Source organism: Apodemus sylvaticus, chromosome 18 (genome assembly GCF_947179515.1).
Source record: "Apodemus sylvaticus chromosome 18, mApoSyl1.1, whole genome shotgun sequence".
NCBI classification, from domain to species: domain Eukaryota; kingdom Metazoa; phylum Chordata; class Mammalia; order Rodentia; family Muridae; genus Apodemus; species Apodemus sylvaticus.
In genome coordinates, this window is record NC_067489.1 from 18512026 (window position 1) to 18537220 (window position 25195).

General features: G+C 39.2%; 1 protein-coding gene across 1 annotated transcript; it reads right to left on the reverse strand.

The window, feature by feature from the left end:
- Positions 1-19405: 19405 nt before the first annotated feature.
- Positions 19406-22649, reverse strand: LOC127668377 (beta-defensin 38-like). Its single transcript, XM_052161939.1, has 2 exons — positions 22592-22649; positions 19406-19536 (listed from the first exon to the last, which is right to left on the reverse strand). The coding sequence occupies exons 1-2, from the start codon at positions 22647-22649 to the stop codon at positions 19406-19408; spliced, it is 189 nt and encodes a 62-aa protein (XP_052017899.1).
- Between the last annotated feature and the right edge of the window lie 2546 nt (positions 22650-25195).

Below are 25195 nucleotides of genomic sequence, written 5' to 3' on the forward strand. Positions count from 1 at the left end.
TTTATTACATGGCATTATTTCTATTTGACCAGACATGGATTTTGGACTGGTCTTTTTTTCACCATAGGTTCCTTTAAATAACCCACATTTTCTTAACTCATTATAGACGTATAGACAGCTCATTTTAGTATGAGAAAGTAATACCTCAGTGTGTTTTTCTTTATCACAGCAATGGTTGTGCATTCTTCTTTGCGAATTCTGATACATCAATCCTGTTTGTGACAACACTTGCCTTTTCCTTTATAACAGGTGCCAACTACTTTATAATAGAATGGGCAACGCATGATGAGACACATGTCTTTATTCTTAAAACATACTCTTGTGTCATGGACAGCAACTGCAAGAAAAGGAGAAAGAAACCCTTCAAACTCTTGGTTGTAGCTGCATTGATTTTAGACTGTTTGGGGAAGGCACAAGAGTTCTACATTAATTTAAAGAAAAATTGAGTTTTAGATCCCCTAATAAAAACCAGATTTTTCTGAACTCACTAACCAGAGAGATCCCCATTGCCATATAACCATGGTTACTACTTTAGAAAGGTCAAATAGAGAATACGTTTTTTTCTATTCATTTTGAGACAGGGTCTCACTCTATAGTCCTTACTGGCTTGGAATCCATTATTTAGCTCAGGCTGGCTCTGAATCACAGAGATGCTCTTTCCTCATCCTCTTTGATACTGGGAGTAAAGGATGGAGCACCATCTCTGGCTGTAGAAGCTTCTCATCACCACAAACTCTTCAGTGGGACAGTGGTGCTAAGGTGGTGGGAGGAAGTAGAGTGACACTCTGCTTTCCCACCCCAGGACTTTCTCAGAGAAGCACCACAGCCTAAGCCCCTCACTTGCTCACCCTAAACCCATCTTCCTGAATTCTGTCTCATAGCCTTTCTCTACATTTTAGGGGTTCTGACTTCCATTGTGTATGGTTGTTGAAAGAGAAATGCTCTAAATCCAACACTGGCCTCTACAATGATCATCCCCCATCAGACTCTGTAGACATGATCACCTCCAGGTTTTGTTTCCTTTTGTGGAGGGGTCAGAAGTCGGTATGATTTTGAGAGGATGCTTCATGTATTCTATGTTCCCTGGTGAAATATTTGCAGCTGGTTTTCTAGTACTAGGAAGGCTAACAGAAATCAAGTTTTGAATGAACTTTGCTGTGTTTGTTTTTTTAATGACATCATTAACCTAAGTACTGATATGTATATGTATGTGCATGTGCATGTGTATACGTATATAGAGTTTTTTTTTCCTCTTTGTTGTTGATCATTTTTAATGTTTGTTTTATATTTTCAGATTGACAGGATCTAGAGTCACTTGGGAGATGGGCTTCTTTTATGCCTGTTGGAGATTGTTTTGATTGTGTTAATTTGTGTGGAATAACCCATTTACCTATGGCTAGGACTATTTCCTGGGCAGGTATTATGGATCATAGAAAATGGAGAAACAGAGGAAGCATGTCCTAATTCATTGCTCTCTGATTTTGGACAGTGGCTTATGGTATTTTCCTTTCCAGTTGCTATGACAAAAAGTTCTGACAAAAATGACCTAGGAGAGAAAGGGCTTAGTTCATAATTGGAAGTTTCAGTCCATCATTACAAGGAGATCAAGGTGGCAGGAATAATTGAATAATTGAATAATTTAGTAGTTATGACCACAATCAAAAGAATACACACACACACACACACACATATATATACAGATAGACAGACAGAGAGGGGCAAAAACTGAGAGAGGCAGAGACAGAGAAATACAGACAGGCAGACAAACAGATGTAGAAAGACAGAGAGATAAATACAACCAGAGTAAGACAAACAGAGATAGAGAGATGGGGGATGGGGGACTTGCATTCCAGTGCTTAGTTTGAGTTCTGCACTCTTTTACAATCCAGGCCCTAAACCAGGAAATGGACTTGTCTTCCTTTCTCAGTTAATGGAGTAAAGACAATCACCTATAGATAATCTAGACAATCTGTCACTGATATTCTCTTTCATACCACTCTAGATTGTGTCAAGTAGGCAACAATATCCATCAGGTGTATACAATGTGACCAGCTACTTCAGCTCCCATTGCCCTGGCTTCCCTGCCACAGTGTATATATACTGAGCTGGGAGATAAAGACTATCTACATTTGTTGTTTTTTCAGAATATTAAATCCATATCAGAAATAGAAACAGAGACAATTGCTAAGCAGAAGAGGTTTAATACAATAGGATTGTTCCAGAGAGAAGGAAAGCCCAAGAACACAGTTCGTTCCATGTTTCCCTGATCTAACAGATGTCAAACGTATCCATTGTTTTCACAGAGCAGAAAGCCCACAAAGACAGAGCCTGGACCAGGATGTATTATCCCAGTCCCATATTCATTCTCATTCCATCTAGGCACACTCCTGGCTGAGCACTGCATCCTGCTGCTCTGTAAGAATCAACTTCTGCCTTTTCCTTTATTAAATTGTGTTATTCACAAGAAAGATATAGCTATGGGCACTGTGTGAAGTAATTCAGCTACGTTCTGTGTTCTGAAGCTCCTTATTCAGTGATGCTGGTATCTACTCAGCCTGCCTGGGCTGCAGCATTTCAGATTTATCAAGGAAGGGGCTGGGTTGATCTCAGCCATTTTTCACATTCTAATTCTGATCATTTTACCCTGGTGGACAACTAGCCATTTCTTCCCATCTTTTGTTCTCTAAGAATCATTCTCTTTTCCCTTATTTGCAAAGAGACACTGAGTCCCAGACAGACTGAACGCTTTTCTATTATCCTATGAAAGCAAAGCTGCATTTTGCTGAGTTTAAAATCTAGTTTTCTGAAAAAACAAACAAACAAACAAACAAACAAACCCCTGGGAAGTGTGTTGTCTCTTGAAAATTTTGTGATGGGTCATTGGACATCAGATGTCTTTCTGTAGGGTTTAATCCTACAACTTTTAGCACAAGGGATAGATCTGTCTTACTGTTATGAAACTTGGGATAAGTGTTGATATTTCATACAGAGGGTCTCAAAGTGCCATGTCTCTCCTCCTGATTCTGTTTTCTTTCCACTCCCAACCATGTATCTCAAATTTGTGCATAAAAGACAGGCCATTTATATTAGTCAATTGGAAATGAAATTCTTGTTAAGAGGTCACAATGGACATTTGTGTCTTACCTTGTCCTTCTAACCAGCTACCCTGGCCTGATCAATGGAAGGCTGGAGCGCTATTGTCTTACACAATTGGCATATGGTCTCTAGATGGCCTCTGAATGCAACTGTAGGCAGATTCCTGGTGAATATTTCAGGGGTCAGTGTCAGAGACCCTGATAAAAGGGAAAGCTATGTTCTTGATCAAAGCAAAGTCTGCACTAGAGGCTGGGGCTTCAAAGAATCAAAAGATTTGATCAGTGCCAAGGGCACTGTGTGTTTAGTCTGTGACAGACTTGAGATATTCTGTATCCCCTTTGTGCCACAATGATCCATTAGCTTCCAGTTAACTTTGTTCTACTTTATGATAGCTTTCTGCCGATTCTCCCTCCTGCAAACCACACATTAATGCTATACCTCTTAATAAAGTTCCTTGGCATAAGCCATCAGTTCATGCAAAACCAATTGACCTGAAATTTTCTTTCTTCTTTGTTCCTCTCCAGTCCTCTTCTGTCAGATACCTGTAACCAAAGAACAGCCTAACCATGTCAGAAAGGTAGAAGAGAGGCCATTTGGGTCATGGGGAAATTGCATGTTGAGACCCATAGTAGGTAGTAAAGGTGGGAGTTGGAGCCACAGAGTCCTGTGTCCTGAAGTCTTCTTCTTTGCCTCAGTTTCAAGGGAGAAAGTGGATCTAGTCTTAATGATATGCATGTTTAGCCTTTAGGGAAAAGAAGAAAGAGTTTGCAGATTTAAATATGTCTTTGCCAGAGCCATGTTGTACAGTTTTATAGTATATGTATAGTGAGAGAGGCAAAATATTTGCTAGAGAGAATGCCAAGTGGATCACCTTTTCAGTTCTTGCTCACCTCTTATTGGCCTGTAATTTCCCCCAAATGCATCAATTTCCAAAAAATACTATTTTACATTTTGTCCCTGCAGTGTTTGAAAACCTGTAGGTTTCTTCTCTCTCTCTCTCTCTCTCTCTCTCTCTCTCTCTCTCTCTCTCTCTCTCTCTCTCTCTCTCTCTCTCTCTGTGTGTGTGTGTGTGTGTGTGCATGTGTGTGTGTTTCCTTTTGATCTCACACCAAGCCTTCTTAAGTTTTTTTTTTCTTAGATTTCATGATGCTCTGTACCGTCCTTTCAGCATTGTGCCAAACCCAAACCTCTAGGTTTCCTACAGAGCCATATCACAACTCACATCTATTGGGCCTTGACCTACTGAACATTGGTCATGTGATCATGATTCCTTTTTATTCACAGGGATATTGTGAGGAATAAATTGAAACATGAGCCCTTGTTCTTTTCATTTCAAGTCTGTGCTTCCTAAGCTCGGCCTTTCAAGACATGCATCATCTCTCACCAAGTTACCTAATCTAAAACATCAAGTTTATATTCCCCATTAGCCAAGTGTATTGCAGTCATGTGTTAAACAGTCCTGTGAAAGCTTGTTGAGTGGGTGCCTGTCTCCTGATAGACATCTTTCCTCTTGGTGAGCTATGCCTGCCTTGGAGTAAAGAAGAATGCTTTCTACAAAGAATATTTCCTAGATGACAATGAGAAGAAGGAGGTTAAAGACCTTGGAAATATCTATTACTAGCTCTTCGTTCTGGCCAGACTCATTGCCTATACCTAGGACTCAGGCTGAAGCCCCTGTTGCCAGTTGGCTTCAGGCTTTTGAGCCTTGGAATTCTGTCCTATTGATTGCTCCTCAGATCCAACACTAATTTTTCACCTGTTTTATGACCCAATGTACCCAGCTCTGGTCAGGAGTTCAGCAGGTCTCAGTACTTACCTGGGTTGATCTGAAAGCAGAATAGAGAGAGGATAAACAGCAGAAAGCAGGAGATCTTCATGATTGATGCACACTGAGCTGATTAAAGACAAGGCCAGAGCTAGAAAGCTTAGCTCAAAGATGAATCCAGAATACAGAGTGCATCTGTAATAATAGAAGGGCAGGAATAAGTAACCCCAAAATTGAGTTTAAGAGAGAAGTGGCAATCTGAAGTAATGCTTCAATAGCCAACCTCTACAGTGTTTATCCTGAGGTGTCTCAATTCTTGAGGGCATTCTTTCTCTATTGCCTGCACCTACATTTTGCTGGAATCCTGGAAATGCTAATTACCTCTTATCTGAACAGTACTCATAAATGTTCCATAGAAAACACAGAATTTCTTTAAATGTAATCGCCAAGGTTTTTGAACTTATACTAATTACACATTAGTTGATTTCACCCATAGTTTGTTCCCTATTATATTTTCAATACAGGACATGGATAGGAGGCAGAGGGAGATGTCTTCCCCAGACGTTCATATTATAATGATGTAAATGCCACCATTTAAGAAATATTGTGGATACATCACAAACTTTTAGGGAAAAATAGTCATGAAATTATCCCTGCATAACAATAATTTACTACAAATGTACCATTCTAAATCCTGGACAGAGTCAATAAAAAGAAAACTGGAAACAAGGAACCTGGTTCCTGTCTTATTTTTTGTCATCGCTTTTAAGTCTGGTTTCACTGACACATAGCTGTCTATGCTTTTCAATCTCTGGGGACAGCACTAGACAGTTATCACAGACATTTAAATAACTAAAAATATGCTAATACCAAATATTAAAATATTTATTTTTGATTTTTGATTTTTGATTTTTTGATAGGGTACTTTTTACAAGCTTAAGTGTTAAGCTGTTGATATTATCCCAATGTCATCACTATAGATGACTCTAAGTCTGATAATGTACTTTGTCCCTGAATATAAATGTTCTCTGTGCTACAAATGTAGGGATCTTCTCACTGTAGATCCAAACATAGTCACACTCTGAGTTTTGGCTCTTTTCTGTCTTGTAGTATAAAATACCTCACCCTTCACTTACTTTTAGGTTGTTTGAAACACTAGATCCTTTTTCTTAAGACTATCTACAACTCTCTCTTATACTGATTCTCTTAGGAATCATTTCCTGGTTTCTTTCACTCCTGCTCTCTTTAGATTAGCAAAATGATCTGGAATGTCAACTAGTGTCATCTGTAGGCAAAAGTGTTTCATAACATGTCTTAATTAGGGTTTTACTGCTATGAACAGACACCTATGACCAAGGCAACTCTTAAAAAGAACAACAGTTAATTGGGGTTGACTTACAAGTTCAGAGGTTCAGTTCATATCATCAAGTCAGGAGCAATACAGTGCCCAGGCAGTCAGGGGTTTGGAGGAGCTGAGAGTTCCACCTCTTGTTCTGAAGGAAGCTAAGAGTGGCTTTTAAGCACCTAGGATGAGGGTCTTAAAGTTCATGCCTACAGTGATACACCTACTTCAAGGCCACACCTCCTAATAGTGCCACTCCCTGGGCCAAGCATATATAAACCACCATGTACAATGCCCTTCTTTGTCTTTCACAGAGGGAGTGCTGTAGTACCTGTGTCTCTCAGGCTGAGGCTGATCCTCTGCTGTGGTTTGTTTTAGTCAAGACTTTTATTCTTCCCTTCTAGGTTGAACTTTTTACAGACTAGCCTTAGAACAATCTGATAGTTTATATTGATGATTATATTCAGAGTTGTAAAATGCTTCTGCCTCTTTATTTCTTTCAGGTCTACTGGGGCGGCGGCGGCGGCGGTGCAGCAGTGGCTGGTCCAGCTGAAGGGCCATCAGCAGTGGAACGAAGGCGACACAGGGTCCAGTTAGGCCCTGCGCCCACGACCACTGACCTTCGCTGACCAGCCGGGCGCCAAGGCAACTCTTAAAAAGAACAACAGTTAATTGGTGTTGACTTACAAGTTCAGAGGTTCAGTTCATATCATCAAGTCAGGAGCAATACAGTGTCCAGGCAGTCAGGGTTTGGAGGAGCTGAGAGTTCCACCTCTTGTTCTGAAGGAAGCTAAGAGTGGCTTTTAAGCACCTAGGATGATGGTCTTAAAGTTCATGCCTACAGTGATACACCTACTTCAAGGCCACACCTCCTAATAGTGCCACTCCCTGGGCCAAGCATATATAAACCACCATGTACAATGCCCTTCTTTGTCTTTCACAGAGGGAGTGCTGTAGTACCTGTGTCTCTCAGGCTGAGGCTGATCCTCTGCTGTGGTTTGTTTTAGTCAAGACTTTTATTCTTCCCTTCTAGGTTGAACTTTTTACAGACTAGCCTTAGAACAATCTGATAGTTTATATTGATGATTAATTTCAGAGTTGTAAAATGCTTCTGCCTCTTTATTTCTCTCAGGTCTACTGACTATGAAAAAAGTTTTGTTAGAGATAGAATGTAGATATTGATAATATGCTATAGTGAGTGATCCAAACTACCAAACATCAAGTAATGGTGTTCATCGCTGTATACTTTCCTTTTGATAATAGCCTATCAATGTGATGAGAGAATATTCACTAGACATTTCCATGAATGGAGTCTATAGTCAAAATACTTGTAGTTTTATTATGTTTGAAATTTGTCTTATATTTATATGATGAGTCCATTACTGACATACAATGCTTCTCTTCTTGTAGCCATGACCACCCAAGGGCACATGGGAGTATTTTGGCTTATAGTTTAAGAGACACAGTCCATCGTGGCATAGAGGGTGTGGAAGGATCATGTAATCACATTGAATCCACAGTCACGAAACAGAGATGGAACTAGGGATTGTTGCATGATGGTTAGGATCTGGGTTTGTATCTCAATACCTACTTATAAGCTATCTTACTTGCATTGCTTGTGACCCCCCTGCTAGGAGGTGTGGAGCTGTATGACAATAATAGGATCACTATTGTTGGCTAGCAGCTTCACCTGAATAAACAAAAAACAAACAAACAAAAAAGCAAACAAGGAATCTAGGCTCAGTGAGAGATTTTACCAGAAAAGCAGACCATGATAGAGCCGGACAACTAATGACTTTTGTCGACTTTGTGATCTAATATATGTGGCCAAACATACAACAACACACATTCATACACTGCAGCATCAACACACACACACACACACACACACACACACACACACACACACACCAGACAGGATGAGGGTTATTTTTCTAATCAGATGTAAAGACCTGCTTCTGACATCATCCCTTCTCTACTGAGCCTCTCCTTCCTAACTAACTGCTGACCTCATAGGTTACTGATATATCATAATACAAAATATACTCATTTCAGCGTCAAACCTCTTTATACTGTTTAATAGTGCATGCATTGTTCAAAAGTCCAATGTTCATGTTTCTGTTGAGACTCAAAACGGTTTTTAGAGTACGAGTCCACATAACAGAATAAAAACAAATGACATCATCACAAAGTTCAATGGTAGTGGATAAATGGTCCCTTTCTAAAAGGAAAGAGTGTGCTAAGGAAAGATACAACCTCAGCTTCATTCAGTGAACTTAGAAACTAATGGAACCTGGGGGCTAGGAAAGCCAATCATTGACACAACAGGTGAAAAAGGCTAAAATCAGATAAATATGTCAGGAAAATAGACAATAATAATTTTTCTTAGATACATATCATAGTAAGAAAAATATAGTGTAAGACATTGCTATAATTACATCTGTTTGATGAGCACACATCCCTCATTTTTATGGAAACCATCTTCTTAGGCATCTACTGTAGAAGTGAATATTGAAGTGAACAGTGGAAACATGACATTATCTCAAGAAGACAAAGAACAGAAATAAAGAGGTGTTAGAAACACTCCACTAAAGGCTCAAAGTACATTCGTGGGAAAGGCAGACTCAAGAGTTAACATAGGCTACGTGTCAGAAAGAGAAAGCTGTGAAAAAGCTAAAGCCAATCCTTCTCAAGTTCTCCTTTTATTAGTTTACATGCAGTAGCACTTTCCCTTTACACACTTGAAAATTTGAAACAAAGCAAAGCAACAAGGTTTTTCATTGAAACCATGCCCAGCCCAAATATTAATATATTTTATTTGTGTTTATTTTGTTTTATTGTTGAGGATTTAATAATTCCTGTATTATATTTTTAAATTGTTGTTATTCTCTCTATACATACATATATAAATATATACATATACATACATATATAAATATATACATATACTCAAACACACAAAAACACACACATGCACATATATGTATATATATGTATACATAATAATAATAATAATAATAATAATGCATTAGTATATGAATAAACTAGTTGAGTTAACTTAGTGTTACATGTAAGTGTATATTATCAGAGTTGACCAGGTGATATTAGATAATCATTTAAGGGTTATTTCCAATCTCCTAGTACTTATTATTATTAGGTGTATAGGTGGGCTTTGGGTCCTTCTTTGCTTAAACTTTGCCCAGTGTGGAATTCCAGTCTCTTGTATCTGCCTTCAGTTCAATATGTATAACTCTTCACTCCTGCAACACCAAGTCTACTTACATGGTACCATACTTCCTATCATGATGATAATGGACTAAAAAGCTGAAACTGTAAGACAGCCTAAATAAAATATTGACATTTACATGAGTTGATCATGCATTACCACTGATCATGGTGTCTTTTCCAAGAATTAAAATTCTAACTATGACAGAGTTCATACCAGCAACTGACTGGGCTATTGTTGCAATAGGCCTGACCATGTTTTTGTTTAGAAGAATATGGACTTTGGCATTGTGGCTTAGAAAATTATTTGAATGCTTTAAGATGGGACTTAGTGGACTATCCTAGTAGGAACATGGAAGTTAGTGTTGTTGAGGGCAGATTGGTCTGTGGAAGCCTGACTGAAGAGGTTTCTGAGAAGGATTTTGGTATGTGGCCCAGGGATTGTACTTGTGATACTTTGTTAAAGAACATGTCTGATTTTTGCACTTGTCCAAAGCATCTGCCTGAGGTTAAAGTGAAGAGATTTAGATTATTGGCAAGAGAAACCTAAAAACAACCTAGTTTAGTCTCTGTCCTGTGGCTCACTGTTATGAAGAGTATTTTGTTCTAGCCTAACAAGCTTAGAAAGAATAAATACAAAATATATGGTTCAACTATTAAATGGGGCTTCAGGAAGTGGAATGGTGCTAAATCCTGTATTCAAGGATATTAAATGGAATTAAGGAAGTGATACCCTTGGGCAAGATTCCTCCTACCTAATCTTATCATTTATGTTCTTGCAGTTGATGAAGGACAGTTACAACATGTTGGACATTATTATGACCTGATTATTGCTTTCATTTGGAGATATAAGTTTGTATCTAATTGACAAGGATTGTATTTTGAGGGCTATTCTTGGTTGGTCTTCCTGTGTGGTTGCAATCTCCTTCAGCTTCTTCAATCCTTTCCTCAACTCTTCTATAGGAGTCCATGACCTCAGTCCAATGGTTAGCTGTAAGTATCTGCATCTGTCTCAGTCAGCTGCTGTTAGAGGACAACCTCTCTAGGTTGTCCTCTCAAAAGACAACCATGCTCAGCTTCTGTCTTCTCCCATGTTCATGGTGGGATTCATCATGATTTCCAGCAGTTTCTGCCCCCTGGCTGAAGAAGACGAGTCTTTGCAATATGATAAGGGCCTTCTATCTCTCACAGCATTCTCTAAGATAATATTTGGGTACTATGGCAGGCAGCAGCTTTTGGGATAGCCCCTGATCCAGTTGTTCAGGACCCACATGACGGTCAAGCTGCACATCTAGTACATATGTGTGGGGAGGCCTAGGTCTAGCCCATGTATGTTCTTTGGTTGATGATTCAGACTCTGAGAGTCCCAAGGGTCCAGGTTAGTTGACTGTTGGTCTTCCTGTGGAGCTCCTGTCCCCTTCTGCCCCACAATCTTTTCTTCTATTCTTCCATAATAGTCCCCAAGCACCACCCACAGTTTGGCTGTGGGTGTCTGTATCTGTTTGAGTCAGTTGCTGGGTGGAGCCTGTCATAGGACAGCGTGCTCCTGTCTGCAAGCATAAGAGTATCATTAATAGTGTCAGAGATTGGTGCTTCCCCTGGGCCGGGTCTCAAGTTGTGTTGGTTGTTTTTTTTTTCTTCAATTTGTGCTCTCATTTATTACTCTCTTTCTTTCTCTCTTTTGTTCTTTCTTTCTTTCTTTTTTTATTAATATTTTTATTTTCTATATTCTTTGTTTACATTCCAAAAGATTTCCCTTTTCCAGGATCCCCCCTCCCCATATGTCCCATAAACCTTCTTCTCTCCATCCATTCTCCTATTAGCTCACTCCTTTTCTTCTCTGTCCTTATATTCCCCTCCAATGCTAGATCAATCCTTTCCAGGATCAGGACCTTCTCTATACTTCTTCATGTGAGTCATTTGTTATGCGATTTGTGCCTTGGGTATTCAGGGCTTCTGGGCTAATTAATATCCACTTAATAGAGATTGCATTCCATGTGTATTCTTTTTTTTTATGACATTTTTTTTATTCGATGTTGAGAAAGAAATTAGGGAAATGACCCCCTTCACAATAGCCACAAACAGTATAAAGTATCTTGGGTGTGACTCTTTCCAAATATGTGAAAGATCTTTATGACAAGAACTTCAAGACTCTGAAGAAAGAAATGGAAGAAGACCTCAAAAAATCGGAAAACCTCCCATGCTCATGGATCGGTAGAATCAATATAGTTTAAATGGCGATTTTGCCAAAAGCAATATACAGATTTAATGCAATACCCATCAAAATCCCAACTCAATTATTCACAGAGTTAGAAAGAGCAATTATGAAATTCATCTAGAATAACAAAAAGCCCAGGATAGCTAAAACTATTCTCAGCAACAAAAGAAATTCTGGGGGAATCAGTATCCCTGACCTCAAGCAATACTACAGAGCAATAGTGCTAAAAACTGCATGTTATTGGTACAGTGACAGGCAGGCAGATCAATGGAACAGGATTGAAGATCCAGAAATGAACCCACACACCTATGGCCACTTGATCCTCGACAAAGAGGCTGAAAACATCCAATGGAAAAAAGATAGCCTTTTCAACAAATGGTGCTGGTTCAACTGGAGGTCAGCATGCAGAAGAATGCGAATTGATCCATCCTTGTCTCCTTGTACTAAACTCAAATCCAAATGGATCAAGAACCTCCACATAAAGCCAGACACTCTGAAGCTAATAGAAAAGAAACTGGGGAAGACCCTTGAGGACATCGGTACAGGGAGAAAGTTTCTGAACAGAACACCAATAGCATATGCTCTAAGATCAAGAATTGACAAATGGGACCTCATAAAATTACAAAGTTTCTGCAAGGCAAAGGACACCATCAAGAGGACACATTGGCAACCAACAAATTGGGAAAAGATCTTCACCAACCCTACATCAGATAGAGGGCTTAATATCCAATATATATAAAGAACTCAAGAAGTTGGACTCCAGAAAACCAAACAACCCTATTAAAAATGGGGTACAGAGTTAAACAAAGAATTCTTAACTGAAGAACTTTGGATGGCGGAGAAGCATCTTAAAAATGCTCAAGTTCATTAGTCATTAGGGAAATGCAAATCAAAACAACCCTGAGATTTCACCTTACACCAGTCAGAATGGCTAGGATTAAAAATTCAGGAGACAGCAGGTGTTGGAGAGGGTGTGGAGAAAGAGGAACACTCCTCCACTGCTGGTGGGTTTGCAAATTGGTACAACCACTGTGGAAATCAGTCTGGCAGTTCCCCCGAAAACTGGGCACCTCACTTCCAGAAGATCCTGCTATACCACTCCTGGGCATATACCCAGAGTATTCCTCACCATGTAATAAGGATACATGCTCTACTATGTTCATAGCAGCCCTATTTATAATTGCCAGATGCTGGAAAGAACCCAGGTATCCCTCAACAGAAGAGTGGATGCAAAAATCTGGTATATCTACACAATTGGGTACTATTCAGCCATTAGAAACAATGAATTCATGATATTCTTAGGCAAATGGATGGAGCTAGAGAACATCATACTAAGCCAGGTAACCCAGACTCAAAAGTCGAAATATGGTATGCACTCACTAATAAGTGGATATTAACCTAGAAAACTGGTATACCCAAAACATAATCCACACATCAAATGAGGTACAAGAAGAAAGGAGGAGTGGCCCCTTGTTCTGAAAGACTCAGTGAAGCAGTATTTGGCAAAACCAGAACGGGGAATCGGGAAGGGGTGGGTGGGAGGACAAGGGGAGAGAAGGGGGCTTATGGGACTTTCGGGGAGTGGGGGGCTAGAAAAGGGGAAATCATTTGAAATGTAAATAAAAAATATAATGAATAAACAAAAAAGAATAAAAGTGCTATGAATAGTTGAATAGCCTTTGTGAGATGTCGGAGCATGTTTTGGGTATATGCCCAGGTGCCTGGGGCCAGCCCTCGTTTTTCTTTGTTATTGTTGATTTTTCTAGAGGCAGTTGTTCCACTTCCTGGTCTGTCCTCCAAAAACCTCCCCCTTCCCCCTCCCCTTTGCCTTTAAGAGGGTGCTCCTCAACCCACCCACCTATCCACTCCAGGCTCACCCATCCAGCATCCCTTTTGATAGGACAACAAGGAAGCATCCCTTCCACAGGACCTAATACCTCTCCTCCCATTGATGCCAGATATGGCAGTCCTCTGTTACATATGTAGTGGGAGCCATGGACCCATCCATGTATACTCTTTGGTTGTTTAATCCCTGGGAGCTCTGTGGGTTCCAGTAGGTTAATATTGTTGCTCTTTCTATGGGGTTTCAATTCCCTTCAACTCCTTCAGTCCTTCCCTAACTCTTCCCTTAAGGTCCCTAGTCTCAGCCCAGTGGTGGCTGTGAACTTCATCTGTCTTAGTCAGGGGCTGGCAGAACTTCTCAGTGGATAGCCATACCAGACTCCTGTCTGTAAGCACTTCTTGTTAGCAATAGTGTAGAGGTTTTGTGTCTGCAGTTGGGATGGATCCAAAGGTGGAGTGATCTCTGGATGACCTGTCTTTTGATCTCTAGTCCATTTTTTGTCCCTGAGTTTTCTTTAGACAGGAACAATTTTGGGTTAAAATATTTGAGATGTGTGGGTGGCCCCATCACTCTATTGGGTGACATGTCTAATTACTAGAGCGGGTCTCTTCAGGTTCTAACTCCCATATATTGTGTATTTCAGCTAATGCCATCTGGTTTGGGTCCTGGGGTATTCCTCTTGCATCCCTGGCATCTGGGACTTTCTAGTGATTTCCCTCATTCCCTACCTCCAAATGCTACTTATATTTATTCATTCTCTTGGCCCTCTGGACTTCTCTCCTGTCTCTTCTCATACCTGGTCCTGCCCCCTTTTTCCCTGCCCCTTCCCTCTCTCACCCAGTTCCCTGGCTCCCTCTGCCTCCTGTGATTACTTTGTTCCCCCTTCTAAGTAGGATTTAAGCTTCTAGACTTTGGCCTTTCTTTCTGTTAAGATTCATGTGCTCTGTGAGTTGTATCATGGGTATTCTGAACTTTTGGACTAATATCCACATATCAGTGAGTACATACTATGAATGTCCTTTTGGGTCTAGGTTACCGCACTCAAGTTCCATTCATTTCTCTACAAAATTCATGAAGTCATTTTTAATAGCTGAATATTATTCCAATATGAAAATGTACCACATCTTCTGTATCCATTCTTCCATTGAGGGACGTCTGGGTTGCTTCCATCTTCTAACTATTATAAATAAGGCTGTTATGAGCATAGTGGAGCATGTGTCCTTATATGTTGGAGCATCTTTTGGGCATATGTCCAGGAATAGTATAGCTGGGTCCTCAAGTAGAACTATTTCCAATTTTCTGAGAAACTGACAGATTAATTTCCAAAGTGGTTGTACCAGTTTGCAGTCCTACCAGCAATGGAGGAGTGTTCCTCTTTTTCCACATCCTCACCAGCATGTGCTGTTACTTGAGCTTTTGATCTTAGCCATTCTGATTTGTATAGGGTGGAATCTCAGGGTCATTTTGATTTGTGTTTTCATGATGACTAAGGATATTGAACAATTCTTTAGGTGCTTGGGGACCATTCAAGATTCCTCAGTTGAGAATTATTTGTTTAGCTCTGTATCCTATTTTTTTAGTTGGGTTATTTGGTTTTCTGGAGTCTAACTTTCTGAGTTCTTTGTTTATTTTGGATATTAGCCTTCTATCAGATGTAGGGTTGGTATAGCTCTTTCCCCAATCTATAGGTTTCCCCAATCTATAGGTTGATATTTTGTCCTGTTGACAGTTTCCTTTGCCTTATTGAAGCTTTTCAGTTTCATGAGTTCCCACTTATCAATTCTTGATCTTAGAGCCTGAGTTATTGGTGTTCTGTTCAAGAAAATTTCCCTTGTGCAGATGTGTTTCAGGCTCATTCCCACTTTCTCTTCTGTTAGATTCAGCATATTTGGTTTTATGTTGAAGTCCTTGATCCACTTAGACTTGAGCTTTGTACAAGAAAATAAATATGTATAAATTTTCATTCTTCCACACGCAGACTGCCAGTTAGACCAGCACCATTTATTGAAGATGCTTTCTTTTTTTCCCACTGTATGGCTTTGGTTTCTTTGTCAAAGATCAAGTGGCCATAAGTGTATGGGTTTATTTCTGGGTCTTCAATTTTATTCCATTGATCTACCTGCCTTTTTCTGTACCAATAAAATGTGGTTTCTATCACTATTGCTCTGTAGTTTAGCTTGAGGTCAGGGATAGTGATGTCTCCAGAAGTTCTTTTATTGTTAAAAATTGTTTTCACTATCCTGGGTCTTTTGTTTTTCCAGATGAAGTTGAGAATTGTTCTTTCTATGAGTGAAGAACTGTTTTGGAATCTTGAAGGCGATTGCATTGAATCTGTAGAATGCTTTTGGTAGGATGACCATTTTTACTATGTTAATCCTACCAATCCATGAGCATGGGAGATCTTTACAACTTCTGAGGTCTTCTTTGATTTCTTTTTTTCAGGGATCTGAAGTTCTAGCCCTACAGATCTTTTATTTTTTTGGTCAAAGTTACACCAAGATATTTTATACTATTTGTGACTATTGTGAAGGGTGTGGTTTCCATTAATTCTTTCTCAACCCATGTGTCCTTTGTATAAAGAAAACCTACTGATTTGTTTGAATTAATTTTATATCCAGACACTTTGCTGAAGTTATTAGCTGTAGTTCTATGGTAGAATTTTTTGGGGGGTGGATCACTTATGTATACTATCACATCATCTATAAATAGTGATACCTTGACTTTTTCTTTCCAACTCATATCCCTTTGATCTCCCTTTGTTATTTTATTGTTCTAGTTAGAACTGTAAGTACTATATTAAATAGGGAGAGAGTGGGCAGCCTTGTCTTGTCCCTGATATTAGTGGGATTGCTTCTATTTTCTTTCCATTTGATTTGATGTTGGCTGTTGGTTTGCTATATATCTTCTATTATGTTTAGGTACCTTCCATGAATTCCTGATCTTTCTAGGACTTTTAACATGAAGGCATGTTGTATTTTTTGAAGGGTTTTACAGTATTTTATGAGATGATCATGTTGGGTTTCCCTTTGAGTTTGTTTATATAGGGTATTATGTTAATGAATTTTTGTATATTCAACCATCCTTGCATCTCTGGGTTGAAGCCTACTTGTTCATGATGAATAAGTGTTTTGATGTGTTCTTGGATTTGGTTTGCTAGGATTTTATTGAGAATTTTTGCTTCAATAGCGAAATTGGTAAGTTAAATAGTGAAATCATAAGTGAAATTGGTCTTGAAATTCTCTTTTTTTTTTTGGAGTCTTTGTGTGCTTTAGTTATCAGAGTAACTAGGAATTAGGTAGTGTTCTTTCTGGTTCTATTTTGTGGAAGAATTTGAGGAGTGATGGTGTTAGCTCTTTTTTAAAATATTACTTTAAAATATTTTTATTTTCTATATTCTTTGTTTACATTCCAAATGATTTCTCCTTTCCCAGATCCGCCCCCCACCCCATATGTCCCATAAACCTTCTTCTCTCTACCCATTCTCAACATCATTAATCATTAGGGAAATGCAAATCAAAACTACCCTGAGATTTCACCTCACACCAGTCAGAATGGCTAAGATCACAAACTCAGGAGACAGCAGGTGTTGGCGAGGATGTGGAGAAAGAGGAACACTCCTCCACTCCTGGTGGGAATGCAAGATGGTGCAACCACTTTGGAAATCAGTCTGGCTGTTCCTCAGAAAACTGGGCTTGACAGTTCCTGAGGACCCTGTTATACTACTCCTGGGCACATATCCAGAGGATTCTTCAGCATGCAATAAGGACACATGCTCCACTATGTTCATAGCAGCCCTATTTGTAGTAGCCAGAAGCTGGAAAGAACCTAGGTGTCCTTCAACGGATGAATGGATACAAAAAATGTGGTATATTTACACAATGGAGTACTATTGAGTCATTAGAAACAATGAATTCATGAAATTCTTAGACAAATGAATGGAGCTGGAGAACATCATACTAAGTGAGGCAACCCAGTCTCAAAAGATCAATAATGGCATGCACTCATTGACAAGTGGGTATTAGCCTAGAAACTTTGAATACCCAAGATATAATCCACAAATTAAATGAAGTCCAAAAACAATGGAGGAGTGGCCCCTGGTTCTGGAAAGACTCAGTACAAGAGTATAGGGGAATTCCAGAACAGGGAAGTGGGAAGGGGTGGATGGAGGAGCAGGGGAGGGAAGATGGTTTATCAGACTTGCAGGGAGTGGGGACCCAGAAAAGGGGAAATTATTGGAAATGTAAATAAAAAATATATCAATAAAAAAAAGAATGGGTCAATTCACATTCTTCTGCATGCTGACCTCCAATTGAACCAGCACCATTTGTTGAACAGGCTATCGTTTTTTCCACTGGATGTTTTTGGATACTTTGTCGAAGATCAAGTGACTATAGGTGCATGGATTCATTTCTGGGTCTTCAATTCTATTCCATTGGTCCACTTGCCTGTCACTGTGCCAATACCATGAAGTTTTTAACACTATTGCTCTGTAGTATTGCTTGAAGTCAGGGATACTGATTCCCCCTGAATTTCTTTTGTTGTTGAGAATAGTTTTAGCTATCCTGGGTTTTTTGTTATTCTAGATGAATTTGAGAATTGCCTTTTCTAATTCTGTGAAGAACTGAGTTGGGATTTTGATGGGGATTGTGTTGAAACTGTACATTGCTTTTGGCAAGATGGCCATTTTAACTGTATTAATCCTGTAAATCCACGAGCATGGCAGATTTTTCCATTTTCTGAGGTCTTCTTCAATTTTCTTCTTCAGTGACCTGAAGTTCTTGTCGTATAGATCTTTCACTTGTTTGCTTAGAGTCACACCAAGATACTTTATATTGTTTGTGGCTATTGTGAAGGGTGTCATTTCCCTAACTTCTTTCTCAGCCTGCTTATCCTTTGAGTATAGGAAGGCAACTGATTTTCTTGAGTTGATTTTATAACCAGTCACTTTGCTGAAGTTGTTTATCAGCTATAGGAGTTCTCTGGTGGAGGTTTTCAGGTCACTTAAGTAAACTATCATGTCATCTGCAAATAGTGATAATTTGACTTCTTCCTTTCCAATTTGTATCCCCTTATGTTGTCTAATTGCTCTAGCTAGAAGTTCAAGTAGTATATTGAAAAGATATGGAGAGAGAGTACAGCCTTGAATACTTTGATCCTTCTTAGAATGGGGAACAAAGTACCCATTGGAATAAATACAGATACAAAGTTTGACACAGAGACTGAAGGAAAGGCCATTCAGAGCCTGCCCCACCTGGGGATCCATCCCATATTCAGTTACCCAACCCAGGCACTATTGTAGATGCCAAGAAGTACTTTCTGACATGAGTCTGATATAGCTGTCTCCTGGGGCGCTTTGTCTGAGCCTGACAAAGACAGAGGCAGATGCTTACATATAACCTTTGGGCTTAGCATGGGTTTCCCTATAGAGGAGATAAAGATCTGAAGGAAATTAGGGGTTTGCAACTTCATTAGAAGAACTATAATATCAACCAAGCATACCTCCAAGAGCTTTCCAGGAACTAAACCACCATCCAAAGAGTACACATGGAGGGACCCATGGCTCCAGCCACAAATGTAGCAGAGCATGGCCTTGTCAGACATCAATGAGAGGAGAGGCCCTTGGACCTGTAAATGCTGGTTGCCCTAGTGCAGGGTATTTCCATGACAGGGAAGCAGGAGTGGGTGGGTTTGTGAGGGGGGGGGATGGGGGAGTGTGGGGTATGGGGGGTGTGGGGAGTGGGGGTGTGGGGCGTAGGGAGGGGGAATGGGATAGGGGGTTTTCAGAAGGGAAAGAAGGAAAATGGATAACATTCCAAATATAAATAAAGAAAATATCTAGAAAAAAAGAAGCAACACCTCAGTGTGTTTATTTTTTTAAAGCATTGATTCCATATTGTTTATGTGACTTCTCGTATATTAATAGCATTTTTGACAACACTTGCCTTTTCCTTTATAACAGGAGCCAACAAAATTATACAACCATGGACATTCAAAGTAGGGACAGAAACCTTTTCTTTGGATACATTCTTTTTTATCACGGCCAAAAGCTGTTAGAAAAGAAAAGAACAGAAAAACCTTAGTCTCTTGGCTATCACTGTGGTCACATTTAGCACTCTGATGATCATATAAGAGTTCAATACAAAGTACATACAAAAGAAATAATTTTATAACTTGTATCCTGGACATGTAATAAAATATGAGATGTCTTGAACTAACACACCAGGGAGAGTCCCACAGCTAAATATCCACATAGATTGTGGTTTTTACTTTAGAAAACAATTGTAGAATACTTTCTTTTCTATTCATTTTGAGACAGGGTATCACTCTATAGGCCTCACTGGCTTGGAATTCATTATGTATTTCAGGATGGCTTTGACTCATCCTCTTAGATGTTGGGATTATAGGAAGAACCATGATCTCTGGCTGTAGAAAATTCTCATCACCACAAACTCTTCAGTGGGACTGTGATGCTATGGTGGTGGGAGGAAAGGGAGTGGCGCTCGACTTTCCCATCCCAGAACTTCCTCAAAGATGCATCACAGCTTAACCCATCTACTTCCTAACACTAAACCCATCTTTTTGAGTTCTGTATCATAGCTTTTCTCTACATTTTGGGGGTTCTGTCTTTTCTTGTATATGATTGTTGAAAGAGCAATGCTCTAAATCTAACATTGATCTCTATAATGATCATCCCTAATCAGACCCTTCAGAGGTTACCATATCCAGATTTTGTTTCCTTTTATGGAGCTGGTGGATGCTGGCATGACTCTAAGAGGATGCTTTGTGTATTCTATGTTCCCTGGTGAAATACTTGCACTAGGATGAGCAATAGAGTTCAAGTTTTGAAAGCATATTGCTGAGTTTGTTTTTCTTAATGGCATCATTAATCTGTATATATACATATAGGTATATATGTTTCTCCTCTTTAATATTGATAAATTTTAATTGTTTTAAATTATTGGCTTGACAGAGTCTCAAGAGTCACTTGGAAAAAGGGCCTCCGTTATGTCTGTTGAGATTATCTTGGTTGTGTTAATCAGTGTGAGATAATCCATTTTAACTGTGCATTGGACGATTCTCAGGCACGCATCATGGATCATATAAATGGAGAAAATGAGGAATAATGAACTCCTTCGTTGCTCTCTGATTTTGGACTATGGCTTATTGAAGTTTCTGTTTTATTTTATGGAAAAATATCCTGAGAAAAGCAACTTATGAGAGAAAGGGCTTAGTTCATAATTACATGTTACAATTTATTAGTACAAAAATATCAAGGTGGCAGGAAGGTGAAGAAATTAGTTGTCATAACCACAATCAAAAGAACAGAGGAGAGAGAAGAGGGACAGAGAGAGACAGAGAGAGAGAGAGAGAAAGAGAGAGAGAGAGAGAGAGAGAGAGAGAGAGAGAGACGGACAGACAGACAGACAGACAGACTACATACACTTTGAGAGACAAAGAAATAGGAGAGGACAGTCAGAGAGACAGAGTGAGAGAGAGAGTTCAAGAGAGGGAGACAGCAAGCAAGGGAGAGGGTAAGACAGTGAGATAGTTACTATGAGCAAGATAGATAGATGATAGATAGATGATAGATACATGATAGATAGATGATAGATAGATGATGGATAAATAGATGATAGATAGGTAGAAAGATAGGTAGATAGATGGACGAATAGATAGATGATAGATGGATGGATAGATGGATAGATAGATTGATAGATAGATAGAGAACTTGCATGCCCCTGCTTAGTTCCCTTTCTGCAGTCTTTTACAGTTCAGGCCCTAAACCCTGGAGTTGGTAACAATTTTTAATGGGCAGGTCTTCTTACTTCAGTTAATGCAACAAAGACAATCACCTATAGATAACCTAGACAATACCTAATTGATACTCTTTTCCCATGCCATTATAGATTGTGTCAAGTAGACAACAGTATCCATTAGGTGGATACAGTGTGACTACCTACTTCAGTTTCCATTGCCCTGGCTTCCCTGCCACAGTGTATCATGTACTAAGCTGGGAGATAAAATAAACTTTTTTCCATTGGTTGTTTTTTCAGACTATCATATCACATCAGAAAACTAAACCAAGGCAATGGCTAAGCAGAAGAGGTTTAATAGAATAGGTCTATTTTAGAGCCAAGGAGAGACTGAGAACTCAGTTCACTCAATACCTCCCTGATATAACAGATGACAAATGTGTCCCTTGTCTTCACAGATTAGAAAATCCAGAAAAGCAATGCCTGGACCATGATGGAATCTCCTGCCCTTGTTTTGATTCTCATTCTTCTTAAGTATACCTCTGGCTGATCATCTCCTTCTGCTAATCTGTAGAATGAAACTCTGGCTTTTAACTTTACTAGACTGGGCTAATCAGAAGAAAGAATTAGCAATGGTCTTTGTGTGAAGTAATTCAGTTATATTAGGAGTTCAAGATTTTGCTATGCAGTGATGAAGGTTCACTTGATCCCTCATCCCTTGGATTGGGCTCTTGACCTACTGAACATAAGTTATGTGATTAGAGTAGACTTTCTATCCAAGAAATAGTCATATGGCTTCCTTTTATTCACAGGGACACTGTGAGGAATAATATAAAATGAGAGTACTTGTACTTCATTCTAAGTCTCTGCTTCTTACAAACGACCTTTCAAGACATGCATCATCTGTCTTGAACTTACCTAATCTAAAACATCAAGTTCATATTCCCCATTATCCAAGTGTATTGCAGTCATGTGTTAAATGGGCCTGTGAAAGGCACTAAAGGAGCAGGTGCCTGACTCTCGATAGAAATCTGGCTTCTTGGTGAGATCTGTCTTCCTGGGGATAAGAAAGAATGGTTTCTACAAAGAATATTTCCTAGATGACCATGACAAGACGGTGGTTGAAGATCTTGAGAAATCTCTATTTCTGGCTCTTCATTCTGGACAAGCTCATTGCCCTGATACCTGGGCCACAGAATGAAGTCCCTGATGGCTGTTGGCTGCAGGGTGTTGACCCTAGGAATTCTCTCCTGCTGATTGCTCCTCAGACCCAAAACTCATTTATCACCAGTTCTTTGAGCCAGTGTACTCATGTCTGGTCAGGAGTTCAGCAGGTCTTGGTACTTACCTTGGTTGATCTGGAAGAAATACATAGAGAGGATCAGCAGCAGAAAGCAGATCTTCATGATTCCTGCACACGGAGCTGATTAAAGACAAGGCCAGAGCTGGCCTAAGAGAGTCAGGAATAAGTAACTTCTGAGAGGAGACATAAGGAGGAGTTGCAATCTAGAGTAACTGTCCAATAGCTGAGCTTCAGTATGTATCCTGAGGAAACTCAAATCCTGAGGGCATTCTGTCTCTGTTGCCTGGGCTTTTGCTTTTCTACTGAAAATGCTAAGTGCCACTTGTCTAAGCAGGACTCATAAATTCTCCATAGGAAACTCAGACAACTTTTTAAAACTATGTATTTAAACTTATTATAGTTACACATATGGTTGGATTTCACTCATCGTTTGTCCCCTGGTGGTTTTACAGTACGGGACATGGATAGAAAGCAGAGGGAAATGTCTTCCGCAGACTCATATTTTTATGACTTAAATGCCATAATTTAAAAATATGGTGGACATATCACAAACTTTTAGAGGAATACAGACCTTGAAAAATGTCCATTTACATCAACAGTTTGATAGGAATGTAGCATTCTAAATCATGGTCAGAGCCAAATAAAAGAAGGGTGTAAATCAGGAGCCTGGATCCTGTCTCCGTTTCTGTCAGCCAATGTCCCTACGATTTCACTGACACACAGCTCTCTATGTTTTTCAGCCTATGGGAACAGCACTAAACAGTTTTTATAGATGTTTAGGTAACTTGCAAAATGAAAATACTTACATATAAAAATATTTATTTTTGATTCCCATATAGGGTACTTATTTTTCCAGTTCAGGTGTCAAGGTGTTGATATTGTCCAAAGCAACCCATAATTACAGATGACTAAGATTGAAATGCTGTTGGTACCTGCGTATAAATGTCCTCAGTGACAACAGAATCAGACACCTTCTTACCGTGGATTCAAACATGGCCACACTGTGGTTTTGGCTATTTTATGTCTTGTAGTGTAAAATACTTCATCACCCTTCTCTTAACTTTAGGTTGTGTGAGAAACTATGTGACTTTTCTTAAGACTCTTTCTTACTCTCTCTTGGACTGATTCTCGTAGGAATCATTTCCTGCTCTCTTCCCTCCTGCTATCTGCAGATTAGCAGTAAAATATGGAAAGTCAATTAGAATCAATATCAACTGGAGGCAAGAGTGTTTCATAGAATGTCTGTGTCCTCCTGTGTTTCTCATAGGAGGAAGGGCAGTAGAACCTGTATCTCTCAGTCAAGCCAAGGCTGATCTTCTGGTCTGGTTGGTCTTAGTCTACTCCTAGATTCTGCCATTGTAGGATGAACTTTTTACAGACTGGTCTCATAACAGTCTGCTGTTGTTTTATATTGGTGATTATATTCAGAGTGGTAAAATGATCCTTGCTCTTTACTTCTTTGATGTCTTTTCACTATGAAAAGTTATTTATTTATTTATTTATTTATTTATTTATTTATTTATTTACTAAGAAAAGTTTTAATAAAGATGGAGTGGAGATAATGATGCTAAGAAAAAGTCAGAGGTCCATACCGCCCAATATCAAGTAACCGTGTACATCATAGTATACTTTCCTTTTGAAATAGCATATCAGTATGGTGAAAGAATATTCACTAGTCATTTCATAGAGGGGTGTTTGTAGGAAAAGTAATTACAGTTTTGTTGTGTTGGAAAAAATATCCTGATCTTACATTTATATGATGAGTATATTGCTGACATGCAGTGTTTCTCTTCTTGTAGCTGTGACAATTCAGGGAAAGATGGAAGTATTGCTGTGATAGGCTTGACCATGTTTTTGTTAGGAGGAATATGTCTTTGGAACTGTGGATTAGAAAATCGGTTGAATGCTTTAAGATGGAACTCAATCCTAGTAGGAACATGGAAAACAGTGTTGCTGAGGGCAATTCAAACTTGGAAGACTGCCTGAAGAGATTTTGACAGGAGAAGGATTTTGGTATGTGACCTGGGGATTGTTCTTGTGATATATGTATATATGTATATGTATATATATTTATTAAAGAGTGTGACTGCTTTTTGCCCTTGTCTGAAGAGTCTGCCTGAGGCTAAAGTGAAGAGATTTAGATTGTTGGTAAAGGAAATCTAAAAAAGATTCTTGTTATTAGCCTCTATCCTGTGGTTCACCTTTATGAAGAATATTTTGCTCCAGGCTCACAAGCTTAGAAAGGATAAATACACAATGTGTGATTCAAGTACTTAATGGGGCTCCAGGAAATGGAATGGAGCTAAATCCCATATTGAAGGGTATTAAATGGAATTAAGGGAGTGATAGCCTTTGGGTAAGATTCCTCCCACTGAAGCTAATTATTTACATTTTTGAACCAGAAATAGGAACATCATGTTGGACATTATTATGACCTGATTATTGTTTTCATTTTGGAGATATACATTTGTGTCAAATTGACAAGGTTGTATTTTGATGGTTATTCTTGGTTGTCACCTTGACTATATCTGGAAAGATCACACTTGTGATCCAAATACTGAGGCACACTGGACATGCTTACAAAGATCTTGTGTAAAGGAATTAGAGAAAAACTTTGGTTCAAATGAGGAGCCTTTAAAGCCAGCACTC